Genomic DNA, 18,717 nt, shown 5'->3' on the forward strand with positions numbered 1-18,717 from the left:
GGTGGAACGGATTTACTTTTGGGAGTTTCTTTTCTTGGAAAATTCACTTAGAATGTTTCAGTGATCATTTTTGCTCCTTTTCATTACTTTTTTTCAACTTCTTTGCTCTTAACCCTGTCAAGAGCACATTCAAAATCAATTTAAGTCTGTTTGGAATGATGACTAAATCCCACAGTATTTCCCCAGGAGTTAGTAAGTATATCTTGGCCCTTAGCAGTCACAAGTGTTTTTTTAACCTGGTCATTTCTCTTCAGACCTTCAAAAGACACAAAAAAAGCAATATGCATCCTTAAACCACTGAGCTATACACCAATATCTTGTTACTACATCAGATCCATGTACACGGCTGGCACATGGCTGTGGGTTATTTTGAACTTTGTGTCACTAAATTTTTTTTGCTTGCCATGTAGGTTTGCATACCCCATACACAGCTCACAGTGGGCTGTGTCAGGTGTTTATTTGCAATCCCAATCCCCTCACACGCACATACACGCCTCCCCAAAAAAAGTAGTTCAGTGTCAGAAAACTTGAGATGCGTCATTGGGGAAGGCAGAAGGATATGGTAGAGGGGTGAAATAAATAATAGCAAAGAGATATTTTAGACAAATAGTATGAAAGTCAATACTGTAGGAAGGAAAACATTAGGTAGGCATGGGTTCCTATGTCTGAGTGAAGTGACCTTGTGTGTGGCCTCTTTACTATCATTTTGGTAAGAGATGTATGTCTCAGTGGTCCACATTATATTGCTAATGTGCATCTTAATTTTCTTTCTGAAAAGATCTGAAAAATAACTAAGTAATCTAGTGAAAACCTTAAAACATTATTGTTTTGGAAATCTAGATGCACTTGGTTTTCCCTAATGTTGATATTAAAAGTGAAAATGCTATGGATACTGTACATCCTATAATATTGACAATTTTGATTCTTTTTCATACATTTGAGGTTTGGTTTGTTTGTTCTTTTTTTAAAATGTATGTATAGAAGCCATTGCAACTTTTAAAGTTAGACACATGATTTATGTAAATTCTTCCTATCCTGTGCTTTAAAAAAAAAAGTGCATTGCATAAAAACTGATCCAGAAAATGGCTTTTTAAGCACATATATATACTTGAAGATTGTCATTAAGGCTTTAGAAAATATGCAAATGTATGCACTTTGCTGGAGAAAGAGAACATTGACATCTTTAACAAAATATTATTTGGACTTTGTTTTACTGCTTGGCTCACTTTGACTTCAGAAAAAGCTATCAGTAACATGTCTGATTTGCCTAATTGCCTCAAAACCCAAAATAAGATTAGAATACAAAAGCCTTCTTTTCATATTGTTTTCTTAATTATTCCATTAAAAAATATTACAAAATAGTTTTCATATCTACAAGAATAAACAAACCTACATGGTTCCTTAAATCCCCAGGCATATATTTGTTAAACCCTCTCTCTGGTTACTTCATATAATAAGGTGTGTGGGAGCAAATTTCGCTATGAAACTATATTATTATGCCATGTAGTAATACACATTGCAAATCATTTATTTATAATCACTTTTTCAAAATAACTTTTCTTTTTTTCTACACTGCATTCCCATTAAAGAGAACTCTCTCCATATTGTTCTTGCACAGTACATTTCAACCACTAATCCAGTATAAGAAGATGCATTAAAAAAATTAATTATTTCACAATATGAAGTTTCATTTGTTCAGAAAGTTTGGACAGTGCCTTATAATTAACAAAGTACATGAGTATTGTTTTTATAAATACTAATTTATTTAATAAAAATACAAAAATATAAATATACATATATAAAAATATCATGATGAATCAACACACACACATTCTTTAACTCAATAAATATGACAGTAATATTAATATTTTTTAAAGTATATTTTTGAGAATATGTTACAATGCAGGCGCACAATGTCCCAGGTAGTAGGAAAGATAATGCAAAGCAATTTAAAAAAAAAAAATCAAGTTTCCATCTCATTGTTAAAGGCACAAAAAGCCTTTTATTGTCTTTTCATTGTCAATAAAAGCCTTTCATCAGAGGTTCCTAGGCAAAGAGGATGAATTATAGATTTTTTTAAATCTAAATCATTCATATTCATTCACGTTGACTTACTGATTAAGCAAACCCTTACTAAGACAACAACTATTTTTTTGTAAATTTTTATTCCCAAGTGAGATTAGGTCACTTTATCTAGTAACATAGACATGAATTCCACTAACATCGACCAGGTCACAGATTACTTTTTCAGTCTCTATCACTGTCCTCTCCACCATACATATCTGCTAGTTTTTTAAATCGAGGGCCCCAGTCACTGAGGTAATCATAGTCTTGGTTGCCCTCTGTAGTGAGTGATTCCAGGGAGCTAAGTGAATTTGCTATGGAATCATTTCCTTCGTAGGCATATGTTGCTAGTGAATCATAAGGAGGGGCAGCTGGGTCTAAATCATTTTCCTTTAACCTTCTGTGAATAAAATCTTGGACATCAATGTTTTCCCAAAGAGGTGCAGTCCGTCTTATCTGAAATATAGTTTCTGGGATAACATCTCTTCTCATCTTACTTTCCTCCCTTGCTTCTGGATTTCTCAGTGTGCCAATGTCAAAAGCCTGGGTGTCTTCTTCCCCGCCTCCTTCATCATTATAGGTAACAATGTTGTCCCGAACATCATCCTTTGAGATGATCAAGGGTTCTTTCTTCCTTTGTCTCTTGAGGGCCATAAACAAGACAACTAATACTGAAAGGAAACAAAAGATGATTGAAGAAATTAGAAGTTAAAAATTGAAAAAATAAGCAAAATATTTTGCAGAAACTATTGAACTACAAAAGTTTTAAGTCTGGAATGGGATTTTTACTGTGAAAAATAGGGATAAAAGCTATCTCCAATTTGAAGTTGATATGGAAAAAATATTAATGATTTTATAGCAGTCAAAAACTTATGTTTCTTAAAACTATAGGACCAATTATTAAACTATCTATTTGAAATAAATGTATGCTTAAGATGAAGTTGAAAAGCAGATGATGTCTTAAAATATATCATCCTGCTAGGGTCTCACTTTGATTTTAGTTTTCTGAGGCTTCAGAAAACTACCTTCCTGGCAGTCACTAAGTGTGATTTCATCAAGTGTAGTTGACTCTCCTTATCAAAAGTAACTCACATTCTTGAAAGCTAATAATTTAGGTATTCCTAAGTTCCAAGTCACTTTTGAAAACAGGATCTACTTTTCCTTCTGACATATAAGAAGCTGAAGACCTTCAGCTATCAATATTATTGACAAAACTTTTTGGCTTCAATGACTGCAAGAATTGAAATCCAGCCTTTGATACTAAATATTTCTTTTTTTAAAATATGATCCCACTAGTTTAAGAAATATTAGTTGAATAAGTCTTACTTCTGAAGAGGTAAGGATTGACACAGAAGTGAACTTCTACAGAGGGAGATGAAATACTGAAGTTTAGGTTTGTAAATACATGGTGGTACATAAATGCTATTGATTTCAGTAGGAATTCAATGCTTGAATACACTGAAAAATCTGTCTGTAGCCCTAGCAGCTGGAGTAAATAGGAGAGGCTAACACAATCATCTGCAAATGAGACATAGTGGTGCTAAGCACTTTTGTTGAGTCTTAGGAGGCAAAGTTTTTATTCTGACTGATATGAGTACTGTCAAATAAAAGGGAAGACTGGACATGCTGAGGGTAGGGAGGGGGTATTTCAGATCTTCCACATGCCATGGCAAAATCCCGTGAATGTAAAAGCTCATCTGTTTTACTTGCAGGTTTTGTATCTGTACAGGAGCCATTCTTTTCAAATTTTCTTGATGCTAGACAAATAATAGTCCACTTACATATGTTGCTTCATATACAACAGTAGGCTAGATCACTGAAAGATTAAGAAGTGTCTTTCACAGCCAGGTACTTAAATATGTCTCTCCTACTTCAGGCATGTTGACACTAGTCTACTATTCTAACATCCTACATCTTGTTGAACTACTAAATAAGGTGCCAAGAATCACACCAGCAGTAGACTAACAATCTTGTTTAGATGCTCTTCACTCTTATGATACTCTGGCTTCAGCTGTATCTGTGCTAGAGTACAGATAAGACAGTAAGGACTAAGTACAGTGGGGTCTGTTCAAAGAGACATGAAGTGGTCACACTGGTTTTGCACAGGGCACAGCACTGGTACCTGAGCCTGTTCTCAGTCTCATGTGCTATCATGTTTCTAAGGCACACTTTGATTTTTGTTTTCAGTTCAATGTTTCTGTGCTGAAGCATTGCAGCCGGTCAGAGTGATGTCTTCCTAGTGAGTGAGTAAGGTACACATTTCATGGTCTATGTTGAGACATGAAAGATGGCTCTGAAAACTAGGACCCTGCTGACATGGTGTTAAGAACTACGCAAGGTGTAGAGCCAGATCTGGCATAGTCTGAAACTTAATTGCCTGCTGGAAATGATACCTTTCAAGTTCTGCTGCTCAGACTATGCCGGGGCAACGTCCAGTATGTTTAATCAGTTTGTCAGAGATAAGTAGCTTTGCTTCCCTATGCTCAGCAGTACAGGCATAGTTCCTACACATTGCCTTCCTCCTACCACCCTCTGTGGTCTTCTAAATATTTACCAGAGGCAGTTTGAATCCAGTCTAAAAGCTGAAAAAAAGTGATTGCCTTAGAATTATATGAACTGACACCTGCAATCTTGTCACTGCCCCTGTGGTAATCTCTTTTTGCTAGGATAGGTGGAAAGGGAAGGAGGTTTTCCACAGGTTTTGACTGGAATGGAGAGATGATGGAACTTTTAAGGAGGCACTTCTCTTGTAAGCAAAACATTCAAGTTACAGGTTTTATGCTCTTACACCAGGTTATGAGCTAGCATTTATTCTAGTTTCTTCAGATATCACCTTATGTCTCCAAATATATATCTAACTTCTGTGCTTACACTTTATTTAATCAGCTGCTGTCTCTGGCACTTGCAAGCAATTGAAGATTTCTCTTCTATACTTTTGAGCTATTTCCTGAGTATAAAAATTACAAATAATTAATGATTAAATAGCTAGTATAATTGATATTTTTTTTTTTAATCACTGAGAAACTTGTCACTCAGCTACAGGAATTTGATTTTAAAGTCCTGTGTCTAAATTAAGATCTGTTTATAATATGAAATATTACTCAAATAAGCATACTCTAAAACTGACCCTAGATTTTCAAATTTATTTAATTTAAATGACATTAATATTCTCATTATTTTTGCACATCCTTCTGGATAGTAATGATGACAAACAGTCCGTAGTAACTCCCTCTCCCCTCTTCCAGCTTCTTTGCCATCTTAGTAAGCAGCTGAAAAAATATTGTTCTGCAGGATCATGTGAGCAAAAAGTTAAAGGATATGAGAGGTCTAGGACTGACCAGAGCTTTGCTTAGTCAATTAAACATTTGTCACAAAACTTACCTAGCAGGATGATGATGCAGAGGAGAATGGCAACCAGTGCCCCTGTGCTGAGTCCAGCAGGGAAGAGCAAGGCCTCAGCGTTACAGGACTGCATGTTCCCCCAGCTGTCACAGGCACACACTCGAATGGTCAGCGTGCCAGTGCTGCTCTGGATTGGGTAGTCATTGTCAAATATTATGATTGGCAGGAGATAGGTACTCATCTTACTACGGCTGTATCCATTTCTTCTAGTCATAATTCCTGCTGTGTTATCTAGAACAGAAAAGCAGAAATAAGTAAATGTTGCTAGTCGAAGTGTTATGTGGTATTAGGGCTGGGGCAAGGAGGAGGATGGTACTGGTGAGCAGTTACCTTTGTTGTCTACAATGGAGAAGTTTGGATGAACAGCAAATTCTGGCACCAACTCAAAGAAAAATCTATGTCCTCGAGGGGGCTCATCTTTGTCAACTGCACTCACAGTTTGTATCAGCTATAAAGAAAACAATATTTCATGCTGTTTTAGAAATCTAGCATTTGAAATAAGACCTCTGCTTTTCATGTCCAGTATAAATCCAGTGAATCTCTGCCTGAAGACACAAACTGATATCCTAAACCAAATTTACCCCACATGAACACAGCAGAGTTTACAGTAAGCAAATTGTTGGTTTATTGTTTAAACACATAAAGGAGGATGAAAAAGGGACCAGTTTCACTGCAAGGCAGTGCTGTACTTTGATTTTTACTCAGTGTATTGCAGTGATACAGAAACAATTGCCCTTGTGAATAAGCCATAAACCTCCTGTGGCTTCATGTAGCAATGACACAGAGCAGTGTATAAACCAGTTGTTAAGTCTGCCTAATTCCCAGTCTACCTCATCTACTCTTGGCAATAAATTAGAGTGGCAGGATTCTTGGTTCTCCTGAGGTAATAAAAAGAGATGCTTTACTCCCTCCTAAATTGAATCCTCTGGCTGTGGATCGTTATAGCTGCCCTAACGAGGCCACTCAGCTGGGAATGAGTGATAATGATATCATCATAAGGTCAGAGTAGAGTGGACTGAAAAAAGAGGCTTCAGCAGTAGTTCTGGATTACATAGGCTTTCCTGTTGCATCAACACGTTTAGGGATACGTACTCATGTATATATAGACACACATACATGCTAGCAATTTGACTTAATGAGGCTATGAAAAACAGCTGCAGAACTGAGAAGGGAAATATCTGAAAGTAGCTGTGATTTGTGAAATGACTTGCAGCAGATAACACCATAGCAGGTTACATGTAGTAACTCCTTTGAGACACATAAATGACTGCTATGTCCTTTGCACTCCTTGGTGGGTATTGAACTGGAGAGTGACCACACTCCACCTTGGCTTACAAGGACATGTTTGCATTCAATTACAATATGACAATGTTTGGTGGCTTAAGAATGGGAATAAGTTTCAGCTGAGGATGCTGCAACTCAGTGCAGCTGAGTTCCTATGACACCTAAATTTTAAGGCAAAAAGATCTCAGCAGACTTTTTTCTTTCAAAGCCATGTGAAAGTCAGTGCCTGTCTTGAGTTTTTGAGTGTTTCCTGTATGTAGGGTGCCTTGAAATCCCACAGACATCAAAGCTACTTGTTATCAAAGACTTCAAGCCTTGTTTTTCTGATATGTCCAGGGGAAGTGCAGCATGGCTTCTTCAAGAAATACAATAATTGACAAGTAATACAATTTTTAAGCTCTGCAGCAATCAAGTAAAGAATGGCTTTTTCTTATGTACTTTCTCTGAGCATCAGCTTGAGTGGGACTTAAAGATACAGTTAAATTTTGGAGAGTGTCCAGCATCTCTCAGGATGAAACTCTGTGTTAGAGAAACATAGTTACAGGACTACAAAAAATATGCAGGTGTTTTTTCTTGCTGTTTCATTCAGAACACTGCTGCTGCTAATTCTGTACTGCACGATGGGTATTTGGCCCTCTTTTTTTCTAGTTAATTTTAGAATACTTATATTAAAGCTAATAATATCAAGTTATTAAAAAAATTGAAGCATATTAAGGACTTGAAGGGTAATTTGTGAATATCAGCCATGTACAAGAAGATGTGACTATACTGAAGGCAGGTTTATGCAGTTTTTCTAAATATGATTAGAATAATATCTACATATGAAGGTCTCTTAATTTTTCCAAGCATTTGATGATCGTTGCTCTTTAGATTTCTTTTACATATTTTAAATTTGTATTTTTTCCCCAAGGTTAGCCAGATTGCTGTTTATGGCAAAGTAGACTTTTCAGTATATATGACATTTTCTCCAATGTCCTATTGCATTTGTCTTTGCTGTAATCTGCCTCTAAGAGTAGCAATATAGAGAGCAGCAATACAAAGAGCAAGACCAGGATGGTGCTTGATTTTGGTTTTGCATTGTTTAATGCAAAAATTTAATATTGTTACAAAAAAACAAACAAAAAAAAATCTGGTAGAACTAAAATACCAAATTGAAATTAGAAAATTTTTCTCTCACACTTTTACACATTTGAAAAAAACAGAAAAATTGTTAAAGTATCAGAGAGGTAAAATGAGTGACAATGTTTGAGCAATTACTTGCTGAAAAACTGAAGGAGAAAACATCCCGATTTCATAGCTACCAGAAATAGCAGTTGTGTATCTTAAGACTTTTTGAGATGTAATCAGTGGGATGTTTGTAGGATCTGTATTTGATTCCCTTTATGTGCTACTCACATGGAGGAGAATTATAGCAAGCATAAACAAGATCTAATTACATTGAAAATTTACTGAAGAAGAAGGAAAGAAACAACCAAACAAACAAAACTCTCAAACTTATTACCTGCTCTAACTATTGGCTGCATAAATTGAGAGCCAGCTGTTCTTTCCCAGGGAAATATAGGAGAATAGAAGAGCAATAAGAAAATGATTGCAGGTGAATTTTTCCAAATGATAAATAGGTAAAAGGAAATTAGAAATGTTATCTAATTAAGGATTTTTTTTTCCACTTATACAGCTGAAAATAGAAAAGAACGATGTTAAGGACAACCACTGCAGAAATGAAAGAGATGTGGCTATTCTTAAGTATTACAATTATATGAAAAAAAGAAATAGTACTGTTTAATGTACATTTTGTACTTTCATGTTGGAAATATATTCTTCCCTCTTGAATCAGTTATGGACATTGTTAATGATTATGGAGGAGTTGTGATCCCTTCTTACCAGGAGTTCAGAGAAATATCTCTGACACTGTAAACTTTATAAGGGAAGAATTATTTCAAGAAATTGCCTCTTACTCAAATATGGTTAAAGCATATCAGGCTTAGAGAAGATTAAAACACAAATCCTATTTTTTTTTCTTTCTTCCATAGTTTCCCATGTGAATGAGCACAATTTGGAAAATGTAGTATTATCGTAATTATTTTGAGGGTTGTGCACTTCACATGTTCAGTAACAGTCTCTTAGCTGAGTAGACCTTATTGAGAAAGTTCAGGTTTTTAAAGTCATTTGTTTTTGAGAGTAGTGCAAATTTAAACTTAGGTATTTACATAGAGTTTTCTCTTTTGCACTCAGGACAAACTCGTAACAGCTCTACAATGTAAGATGAGTTGCGAATGAAGAATTACTCCCACTGGAAAAATTTCATGAAGAATTTCATTAATGATCAAGCCAGAGATTCTGATAAGGGGGTTGGACCTATTTTCCATTGGCATAATTTTGTCAAATACAGAAATAGTTTTATTATATACCAGTGGTGTTTTTTTCTAGCTTTTGGTTGGTTGGTTGGTTTTTTTTCCTGTATTTTTAAGGGCATGACTTACACCACAGACAAAATTGTGATTGTAGCTTATGTTTGGGCTATGTTTTAGCTATTCATACTCATCTTTGAAAAAATTATTGGGGTTGACCAAATTGCCCAGTAACAGATTCCTTACGCATATCTGGTACATTCCTAGATGAAGCCTGCTCTCCGGTATTCTTTAAGCTGTTTTAAAGACAGAAAGGGAGTAAAAGTTAGGTGGGGACATTCGGAAATAACAAGTGTCCCTGCGCACTTCAGAGCATGCCCTTACTGTTTCTGAGGCTGCATTTGTGGACACAGAGAATTGCACAAGCAGGGGACTTGGGTTGGGCTTAGTCTTGGGACTGCCTCTAAAAGGAATACAGGAAACACTGAAGTAAACATTAAGCTAGTGCATCTTTTAACAGTATAGTGGTCAGCATCAGCTAGCCACTTCTAAGATGGGCTTTTCAGGCTATGCTAGCTTGGCAGGTCTTGTGAATAAACTACAGTTGCACATTGAATCCAGGGTTCACAATTTAAAAATGCAGCAACATGCTTCAGACAGATTCTTGAAAGGGCCATTGGAGAAAGTTGAACAAGATCAGGTCTATGGGTGGACAGATGTATTTTCTGATTGAAAATTCTTACTAATAAAAGAAGGTTTGAGACAAATACAATGTATGTCATGTAATCTGCTGCTGCTTCTTTTCAAAACAGCAGCATGTCAGTGGTTGCTGTCATACTTTTAAACTTTATTTTTCAAAATTCCTTCTTTTAAAATTCATTATAAATATAAAAATGACAAATGTCACTTTCATGGGAATTTAAAGATGGTCTGTTTTTGTAGACAATGCCTTTCTGAAGTTTTAAAAGAATGTAATTGTCATATAACATGAAAATCAAATTTCCAGTCTCAGAGAAGTAAGACCACTGAAGACATACATTCTTAAGCTGCTGAATTTTGTTGTTTCTTGAATATGTTTATAGATATACAAAGGAGTAGGCCTTCAGTTCACTTGAATCAGTTGAGCTTTTGTTCTTGTTATATTATGCTCTTAGTTAAACCTAGATATTGTACAACAGAGAATTCTCAAATGTCATTTATCTACTTTCAGCTGCTTCTGAGATAAAACTTAAAAATTATCACTAGGCACTGGAGAGAATATTTGGGATATTTTGCTGTTTGGTTTTGTCTGACACTGTTTTCAGAAGTGGTATAAGAGAGGGCAGAACAAATCCTGGATCTCACAGCACTGGCTTTGTAATTTTTGAAATTTATTGAGCTTGCTTTGTGCTACAAATATATCTCAAGGAATATGAAGACCTCACTGCTTTGTCTGAAATAAACTGTGAAAAAAAACATACTGTGAGAGAGACCGTGCTTTTGCCAGACATTGGAACATAGTAGTGTGGAAATGCTTTGAGGGAATGCTTAAAGAACAAATTTGTGTTTATCCTAACCTTTCTTGCTCTTAACTCTTTTCCTGCCTGTATGATCTGTTAGGGCAAATCTCTCACTAATCTTGAATGTATTAATAACACAGCACAGTGCATGTGAGTGGGATAAAGGTTTTTGTAGAATTTGAAGTGGCTACATTACTTTATGAGTAAAGTAATAATATAGTTCAAGTGTCCCCTCATAGAAGTGTTTCAAAATCAATCCAGCTGTCAGTGGATGCCTATATTGTCATACTGTGGCTTCAGTAATCACACATTAAGGGTCAATTGTAGCATATACAACTGTATAATGCTAACTGCAGATAATAGTCTCCATCACATGTGTGTTAGCTTGAATAAACCTTTGATCCTGATGCTTAAGAAATGTTCTAAAATGTCTGCCACTTAATAAAGCTTCATGTTTGGTAATGCAAACCAGTTTGGTTTTCAAGTCTTAGCCCTGTTCCACAAATACGTTGGCAGTGCTAATGCAGAACTGAATGCTTAATCAGAAGTTGGAAAATTCTCCCTTGAACTCCAGTTCTTACTTCAAAAGGCAGATGTTAGCATGGGTCTCTCACTAAATGAAGCCAATAGGTGTCTGCCTAGAGAAAGCAGCTACAATGGAGCAACAACTCATAACTGATAATTAGCAAAGGTCATGTGAAAAATGTGGTCTCCTTCTGCTCCATCTGAAAATAAAGAGGGGGTATGAAGACAAATGAAAAAAAAAAAAAAATCTGCCAGCTTTCTGAGGACAAAGCAAACTCTTTCCATGTTCTGATGTCTGAGAGCCCCTGTATGGCAGGAAAATAGTGTCAGAGCAAAAGAAGTGACAAGGGTTATTTTCTTAAATATTATTACTGACGGGTGTTGAAATTAGCTAAATTGTTGCTAGCAATTTGTTCAGTTAAATCAGTCTCCTTTTCAAGTAAATCTTCCTGGTTTCCATGGAGAGGACTCATCCTATAATCCAGCAAAAAAAAAAACCCAATTAATTCCCTGACAAGAGCATGAGAGAATTTATATCAGAGCCTTCCCCACAACAGTCCCTGGGGTTCTAGCATGCCATCAAAGGATTAGGGATTTCTAAACTGTTTCAAAGGAAGGCTGCAGCATACTCCTCTTTAGCCTGCATATTAGCCATGATTTGCATGGTGACAAATCTGTTCCAGCCTAATGAATGTAGTTATTTATGCACCTCTAGTGACAATGCTTCTCCCCGGTCATAACACTGTTTTTTTGGAGACAAAAGAGTAGCAGGGAAGAGGAGAGAATCCAGAATGTTTTCTTCCTTTGACCCTCCTAAAGCTACCTGAAAAACAACAAATGCAGTCTCTAGTGTCAGCTGATGTTGAGAATGAGTAATGCCACTTTAGAGCAGAGAGCAATATTTGATCATTTTGACTGATTACTGATGCACTTGAGATTTAGAGAGTGGTGTGATTAATAGCTGGGCCTGATTTAGAAAAAGAAGTTTGAAAAATTAGCTAAATGTATTTATCTTTTCAGTATGGGTTTCCTGCTATGGGCACCAGAGAAAGAAGCACTGCTATGATGTGTGAAGAAACAATAATGATTCTAATAAGACAGCTGTTTTAGGTGATTTTAAAAATAAGGAGGAGGAGTACTAAAAGGACATGGCATGATCCTGCATCTTTATTGTATTCTAGGTGGACTGCTAAACATGGGTGATATGGGCAGTCTGGAACTTAGCATCCTTTGCCAAAATAATCACATTTGAATGTCTATATTCATCGCTATATTTAGACACCAAAATAAAAGTAGTTTTACATACAAAAGGTAATTTATTTTCTGAAATATTAAGTCAACTATATCTAAGTGTCCAGATTGAACTCAGATGCCTGTCCTAAAGAATCCAGTTGTTAAGAGAACAATCTGGATGTCTCATTCTTCAGCTACACATTGTGCACACTCTCTTTGTAGTATTTTTGTGATTCTTTTTCAATTCAAGAAAATAATTCCTGAAATTACATTAGTATGCTAGTTATAAAGGAGTTCTGAACATCAATATGCCTACCTAATGGGCCTCTGTCACCTCTGTTATTAGAAAAGCACAGATTTTACCAGAAAGGTAAATGAAATTTTATACATTAATAGATATTTCAGTGAGTATGCTAGATTAGATGGAAACTGGGTTAAGAAAATTGACAAGCAGTATGCCTGGATTAAACTTGGTTTAAATATATGATGAAACCTGTGTTTGCTGGTTGATAAAATTGCACATTATTAATTTCAATGAAATTTTCATTGGTAAGCTTTTCTTTCTGTTATGTTATTAAAGTACATGGTTCACCTTTTTATCAGTTATTATAATGAAATTTTAAGAGATTTTTTTTTTTTACAAGTAGAACTCAGTTGATATGTCAGCTGTTTGAAATTAATTACTAGAATTATCTGAATGTATTCCACCTGGAAAAACAGCTTATAAATCATAAAACAAAACTATGAGGGTACAATAAATGGGAATTTAGGAAAATCATTCTCATTCTATAAGGCTTGAACTGTATTCTTGCATAATAATTTATGTCACTGGTTAAGATACCACATACCCTAGTTATTTTGAAAAGTGTCCTTTGTTAATTTTTTGGATAATTCTTTCTACTGTTTTAATTGATCACTGCCTTTGATATGCATATCCTCAGTCTCCTGACTCTATTTATGTCATTTGCATAAAAATTGGTAAGACTTTATTGAAAAAATCGTTAAAAGAAAGTCAAGTACCTCTCCAAAGCCAAGTGATTTCACTCAAAATATCCTGTCTTTCTAACCTACTTACCTAAATTCCAGTATTAGGTGCAATAAACAAAAAATAAGTAGAATTGAATGCAACTCCAACAATCCACTGTATCCTCTTTTTCTCCCTTTTTTTGGTCTCTCTGTCTTTATTTTTCTTTTTTTTTTTTTTTTGTAGGTTAAACAATTCATAAAACATCATTTGAATTGCAACTGGAAGATGTTATTTTCTTGCTCTGTCTAGAATTCTTCAAGACCTGAAATTCTAGACTCATCTCAGGCACCATCTATGCTACTTTTAGTGCAGCCCCCTATGTTGAATACAACACTGGACAGTAATCAAAGTAAATGATGAATGTGCTTCCTGATGGGTATCCATATGCCCCAGCCCCGTGAAGTTTTTGAGTGTTGTATGGGCAGTATGCTATAAGGATAAACAAAGTATCCTACATTCTGAGTGGTTCTGTATACTTTCAGTGACATCAGTTGGATGATGTCAGCATAAAAACAATGATGCACAAGGACAGACCTAAGATGAGTTTAGGGCACCACCCTGGTTTTTCTCCACTACAGTAGGAACCCACTCTGATTTGTGCTAGTGAAAATAATGATTTCCACACTTTCCTTCTACTCAAAAATGCATCTATCAAGAGTCTATGGACTTTGACCCATGCTTGAAAGACAACCTTGAGATACCCAATCTGTTATTATATCCAGTTCTTCGGTAAATACAGAATTAAAAATCAGCAAAAATTACACCCTTCCTCACAAGATTTAAAACTGAAAGGCTGACTGGCTTAATCATAAATAGGTGTTTGTTGTAATGGCAGTAATATTAAAAGATTTATGTAATATCCTGGCTCTTTGCTCTGTTGATCTGCCTCCTTTCTCAGTTCAAAATTATCACTTTAATTTCTCTACAATACTTGTTACTGTCTTTTTAGATTATGCTGAGATAGATAGTTTAGAAAGGGATATACATGAACTTTGACCAAATTCAAGTAAGTTAAACTTACAATAGAGTTACATTATTTTTCATTTTTGTAAAAAGTAAAAGTTTAGTTTTCACATCTTTACTGAAGCATAATAAAAGATATTCCTGCATTGTGTACTTGAAAGTGTGGCTACATTAACTAAGGTTTGGAAAAAAATCCAGAAATAAATGTGATTATCAAACAGCTTAATGGTTTTTGTAGCATTATGCATAAATAGTTCTGAAAAATATTTTTTTATATTAGGAATGAAAAAACCCTTAAAGTACAATTTTGATTTATATGCTATGTTATTATACTAGAGTAAAATACTGCATCTATCTCCCACTTTTTTGAATCAACTGGTAGCTTGTGTAGAAGGTAGGGAATAAAGAGGCTGGGTTGATTTGCAGTTGTTCAAATTGAGATATGTTGAAAACTTCATGGTGGTATTCCAGAATAGTTTCATTACAAGTTCTTCAGTAACATAAGTATTTGTTTACCTGTCCTGCTTTTGCATTTTCACAAACAAATGTTTCGTAGTATTTGGAAAATTCTGGTGCATGATCATTTATGTCTAAAATCCGGATGAAGACAGGTATCTGGCTACTTTGTTTAGGATTATCTGAAACAAGAAAAATATTTATATTATAATAGAAAGCTTTACAGTCTATGTCTATGAAAAGACCTGAAATTACCCAATATATTTTTTCCAATAGACATTATAAATGTTTTATTTTGATTATACTAAATTGATTATATTTCATGTTCTGCTGATGTACATTCCAGATGCATAAAAGTGCTATTTATATTTGAAACAAATTATTCTATTTTTGTATACATATTTTGAAATAATATCAAGTATATAAATTGATTTATACTAAAAACAGGTCACTGAGTTATTATTGACTTGTATTCCATACAGCAGTAAATTATTCATTGCAAAAGCTGTTTCCTGATAGCAAGCTGTCAAAAACATTAACTTGTTCAAGTCAGTAAAGCAGTTAAACAGTGTCAGTCAACAACAACACACAAAAGACCTCAAAACCAGTAAACCAAATTTGTTCTTTCTAACCAAGATGTAAAAAAAAACCCAAACCAAAAAAAAGAGATATGTAGATGTTATCATCCACTGTTTCTTATAACTTGATATCCAGGGGCAAGCTGTCACCGGAGATGAATCTCACAGTACACACATCAAAAATGGAGACCATATTTGATCGAACAATAAAAAAGTATTTATGAGGGTGAGCATCAGTCTTTCGGAAAATGGAGATATAATTAATCTCTCCATATTAGATGAGTCCAAAACGGTTAAGCACATAAACTCGTGGGGAGTCTATAGGGAGAATGAAGGAAGAAAGAAAAGTTGTTTGCTAAAATCCGTGTCTTTTTTTCCCCAACTGTCATCAGTTGGTGGGGAAAAAAAAAAAAAAAAAAGAAAAAAAGAGACATCCAATCTTTCAAAAGGGTCCAACTGAACAGTAAAGAATCCAAATGAAATACTCAGGGCCAGGGTTTTCTTCAGAGTTGGAGAAGAAAGAATTTCCTCTACTCCTGACTTCAAATTAGGCCATTTTCTGAAATAAGTTAAAGCAATTGAGGTAAAGCATAATTTCTTTCCCTATTTAAAGTGCTAATTCTGAAAATGTGGTATATGTCTGTCACGGGCATCTTTTTTTCCCAAGGATCTTTCCAAAGACTTACCTTAGGGTAAAGTCACCTTGAACCAAATTACTTGATGGGAATTCTCAGGGAACCAGTTATATACTAATATATACTCTACACGGTTTTGTTGAGCCCAAGAACTCCTAATTATCTTTTCATAAATGGGCAAAGATAGTCCTAAAGTAGTAAATTGAACTTTTAGATGTGCATTTAAAGATACTCTGTCTATTGGTAATATCTTAATAAGAACAGAATTAATGAAACAGGTATATTATAGATATTGTAGAATTTGTCTTTCCTCAGTTCTACCAAAATAAATGATCTCCAACTTACTGATTTCAGTTGCTACAACAGTGATGTTATGCCAGGGAGTTTCTTCCCGGTCAAGTGGCTTTGAGATGAATAAGGATCCATTTCCTGAATAGATGTTGAATACTCTGTCAAGGTCAGTGTGTCGATCCACAGAATATCTGTCAAGATACCGTACAACTAAGCATCACTATCTCCTGCTGCAGTTTCTGGTTTAGCTCACAGCCTTCTCTAAAAGTTTTTGAATTTTAACTGTGGTTAAGAACCGCAGTCCTTTAGAATTAACCTAAGCTTTCCTTTAGCTGCCTGAGGAGTTTACAAATACTGAGAAATAATTTTTTAAGACTAGTGAGTGGAATAAAAAGCAAACAATTTATGGCGGCAGTTTGTTAGATTCATATTTGAAATTACATTTTAGCTTATAAAGTGAATACTGGAATAACAACTAAAAATTAACATTCTTAGGTAATATTTTTGCTAATTAATTGTTTCTTGGAGAAGTCAGTAATGAAATGATACATATTACAAATACAATTAAGAATCAATTTATCATAAGATATTTTCAAGATGTCACAAGGACCATCAAAATCACCAGAAAAATATTTGGATTAGTTGTTGTTTAAGATAGAAGTTCTTAAAAATCTTATTTTATGATATTTGCTTTTTACTTTGCTTTTTCCCAGCAAAGAAAAGCTTGTTTTACAGGTGTGTTTTAGTCTATCAGTTACTAGTCAGTATCAGGTTAAGTTGAGATTTTATACATGGATTACTTGAAAATATTGTTTCTTCCTCCTCTCACACCTCCTACCTAAAACTGTACTGCTTCAGGATAGAACAAGCTTGTTCAGAAGTGCAGTAATCAGGTTTCATAATCAGTTGCATGGTAAATACAAGAATTTCAGTTCTGCATTTGTCATTGCAGATAATAATGGCAGGTGGCTAACAATTACGCAATTTCAAAGCACTGAACTCTTATCTGTAATTGTTATGACTTTATTGCAAAAATTTCTTATTTAATATAATGTGATAATCAAATAGTTGAACTGTAGAACATGGTAGACAATATTATGTCTAGGGCATTATGAAGATACAGAAGGCTGACTGCCATCAACCAGCAGGGAGTGTAGAAATACACCACCATTTTGAGTATTTTACATACGTTTGCCACTGGAAACATGGTATAAAATCATAATCTTATGAAAATTTTGGTGAAAGTACTAGAACAGGACGTGAGTTAAATGCTAACCTCTCCTTTCTTTTAATCTAGTGACTGTCAGTTGGCCTTCAAAAGCATACACTGCACTGTTAACTGTGACTTCACAAGTTCCCATAGACATTTCTCAGTGTGATACTTTCTGGTAGCCCTTATACGCCTAATCACTTGAGTGGCCCCCTGTTACATTATATTCTCATTACTCTTTGTGCCTGAGACTTGACCTACATCTAAAACATTTTATGGTATGTAATGGCTTACTTTATAGCATTCTTTGTTATATCTGGATCTTGGGCTACAACTTGTCCAATAATGCTTCCTTCCTTAGCATCTTCATCTACCTCTATTAAATACCAGGGTCTGCTGAACACTGGAGGTTCATCTATGTCTTCCACAGAAATTTTGAGCAAAGCTGTGTCCTTGAATGGCCCCAGTTGAAGAAAACGAGGATCAGGATGCGTGTTGGTGGCTTCCACTCTTAAGGTGTATAACATCTTACTTTCAAAATCCAGATGCTGGGGAGCAAATAATAATAATAATAAAGAAAATTGAACCACATGACAAGAAATTTTAGTTTTTTAATGCTGAATGAGAAGTGTAGGTATTATTATGAACAAAAGCTCTAAAATTTAATGTATCTTGATGAAGATGGAGTATATTAGGATGTATTCTAGCTATGAAAAAAATACGGAATATTATAGAGCAGCAAGGCAATTATGATCCCTCTGCCTACTACTTGTTCAGATTCCTTGAAAACCAGGAGAACCAATAGAAAACCAGCCCACAGGAAAATAGAGAGAAAGAAACAGGGACTTCGGACTCAGTATGCAGTGGGAGTTGCTAAAGGTCTTATTTGTCTCATGCCATTGGTAATAACAAGAACAATTATCCCAGCTCTTAAATACTCTGTTCTGTTTCCTTTTCCTTACTCCTCCCCCATTACCATCTACCCTTGCCTATTTTGCATCAGAAACAACCCAGATCTGTCCTCAGCCTCCATGTTCCAGAGTGAGAAGAAAAATATGAAGTCTGATTTCCTATCTATCTGACATTTATGTTATGCAGATTCATATATGCATATAGATGTACAAATTCATAGGCACACATGTACACATGAACATACATAAATATATGCATGTTTCCAAATATATGTGTATAAATCTATATTA

General features: G+C 35.0%; 1 protein-coding gene across 2 annotated transcripts in view; it reads right to left on the minus strand.

Annotated features, from left to right (window-relative positions):
- Nucleotides 1–2,247: 2,247 nt before the first annotated feature.
- The window catches only part of LOC101875109 (cadherin-9), a 64,087-nt gene continuing 47,617 nt past the window's right edge, over nucleotides 2,248–18,717 (minus strand). For both annotated transcript variants that reach the window (XM_005149946.4, XM_031049658.2), the window contains 6 exons: nucleotides 17,810–18,063; nucleotides 16,360–16,496; nucleotides 14,862–14,983; nucleotides 5,797–5,914; nucleotides 5,446–5,697; nucleotides 2,248–2,735 (listed from right to left, as the gene is read on the minus strand). In XM_005149946.4, the coding sequence (XP_005150003.2) occupies nucleotides 2,248–2,735; nucleotides 5,446–5,697; nucleotides 5,797–5,914; nucleotides 14,862–14,983; nucleotides 16,360–16,496; nucleotides 17,810–18,063 (1,371 nt within the window). The remainder of the gene's footprint in view (nucleotides 2,736–5,445; nucleotides 5,698–5,796; nucleotides 5,915–14,861; nucleotides 14,984–16,359; nucleotides 16,497–17,809; nucleotides 18,064–18,717) is intronic.

Source organism: Melopsittacus undulatus, chromosome 1 (genome assembly GCF_012275295.1).
Source record: "Melopsittacus undulatus isolate bMelUnd1 chromosome 1, bMelUnd1.mat.Z, whole genome shotgun sequence".
NCBI classification, from domain to species: Eukaryota; Metazoa; Chordata; class Aves; order Psittaciformes; family Psittaculidae; genus Melopsittacus; species Melopsittacus undulatus.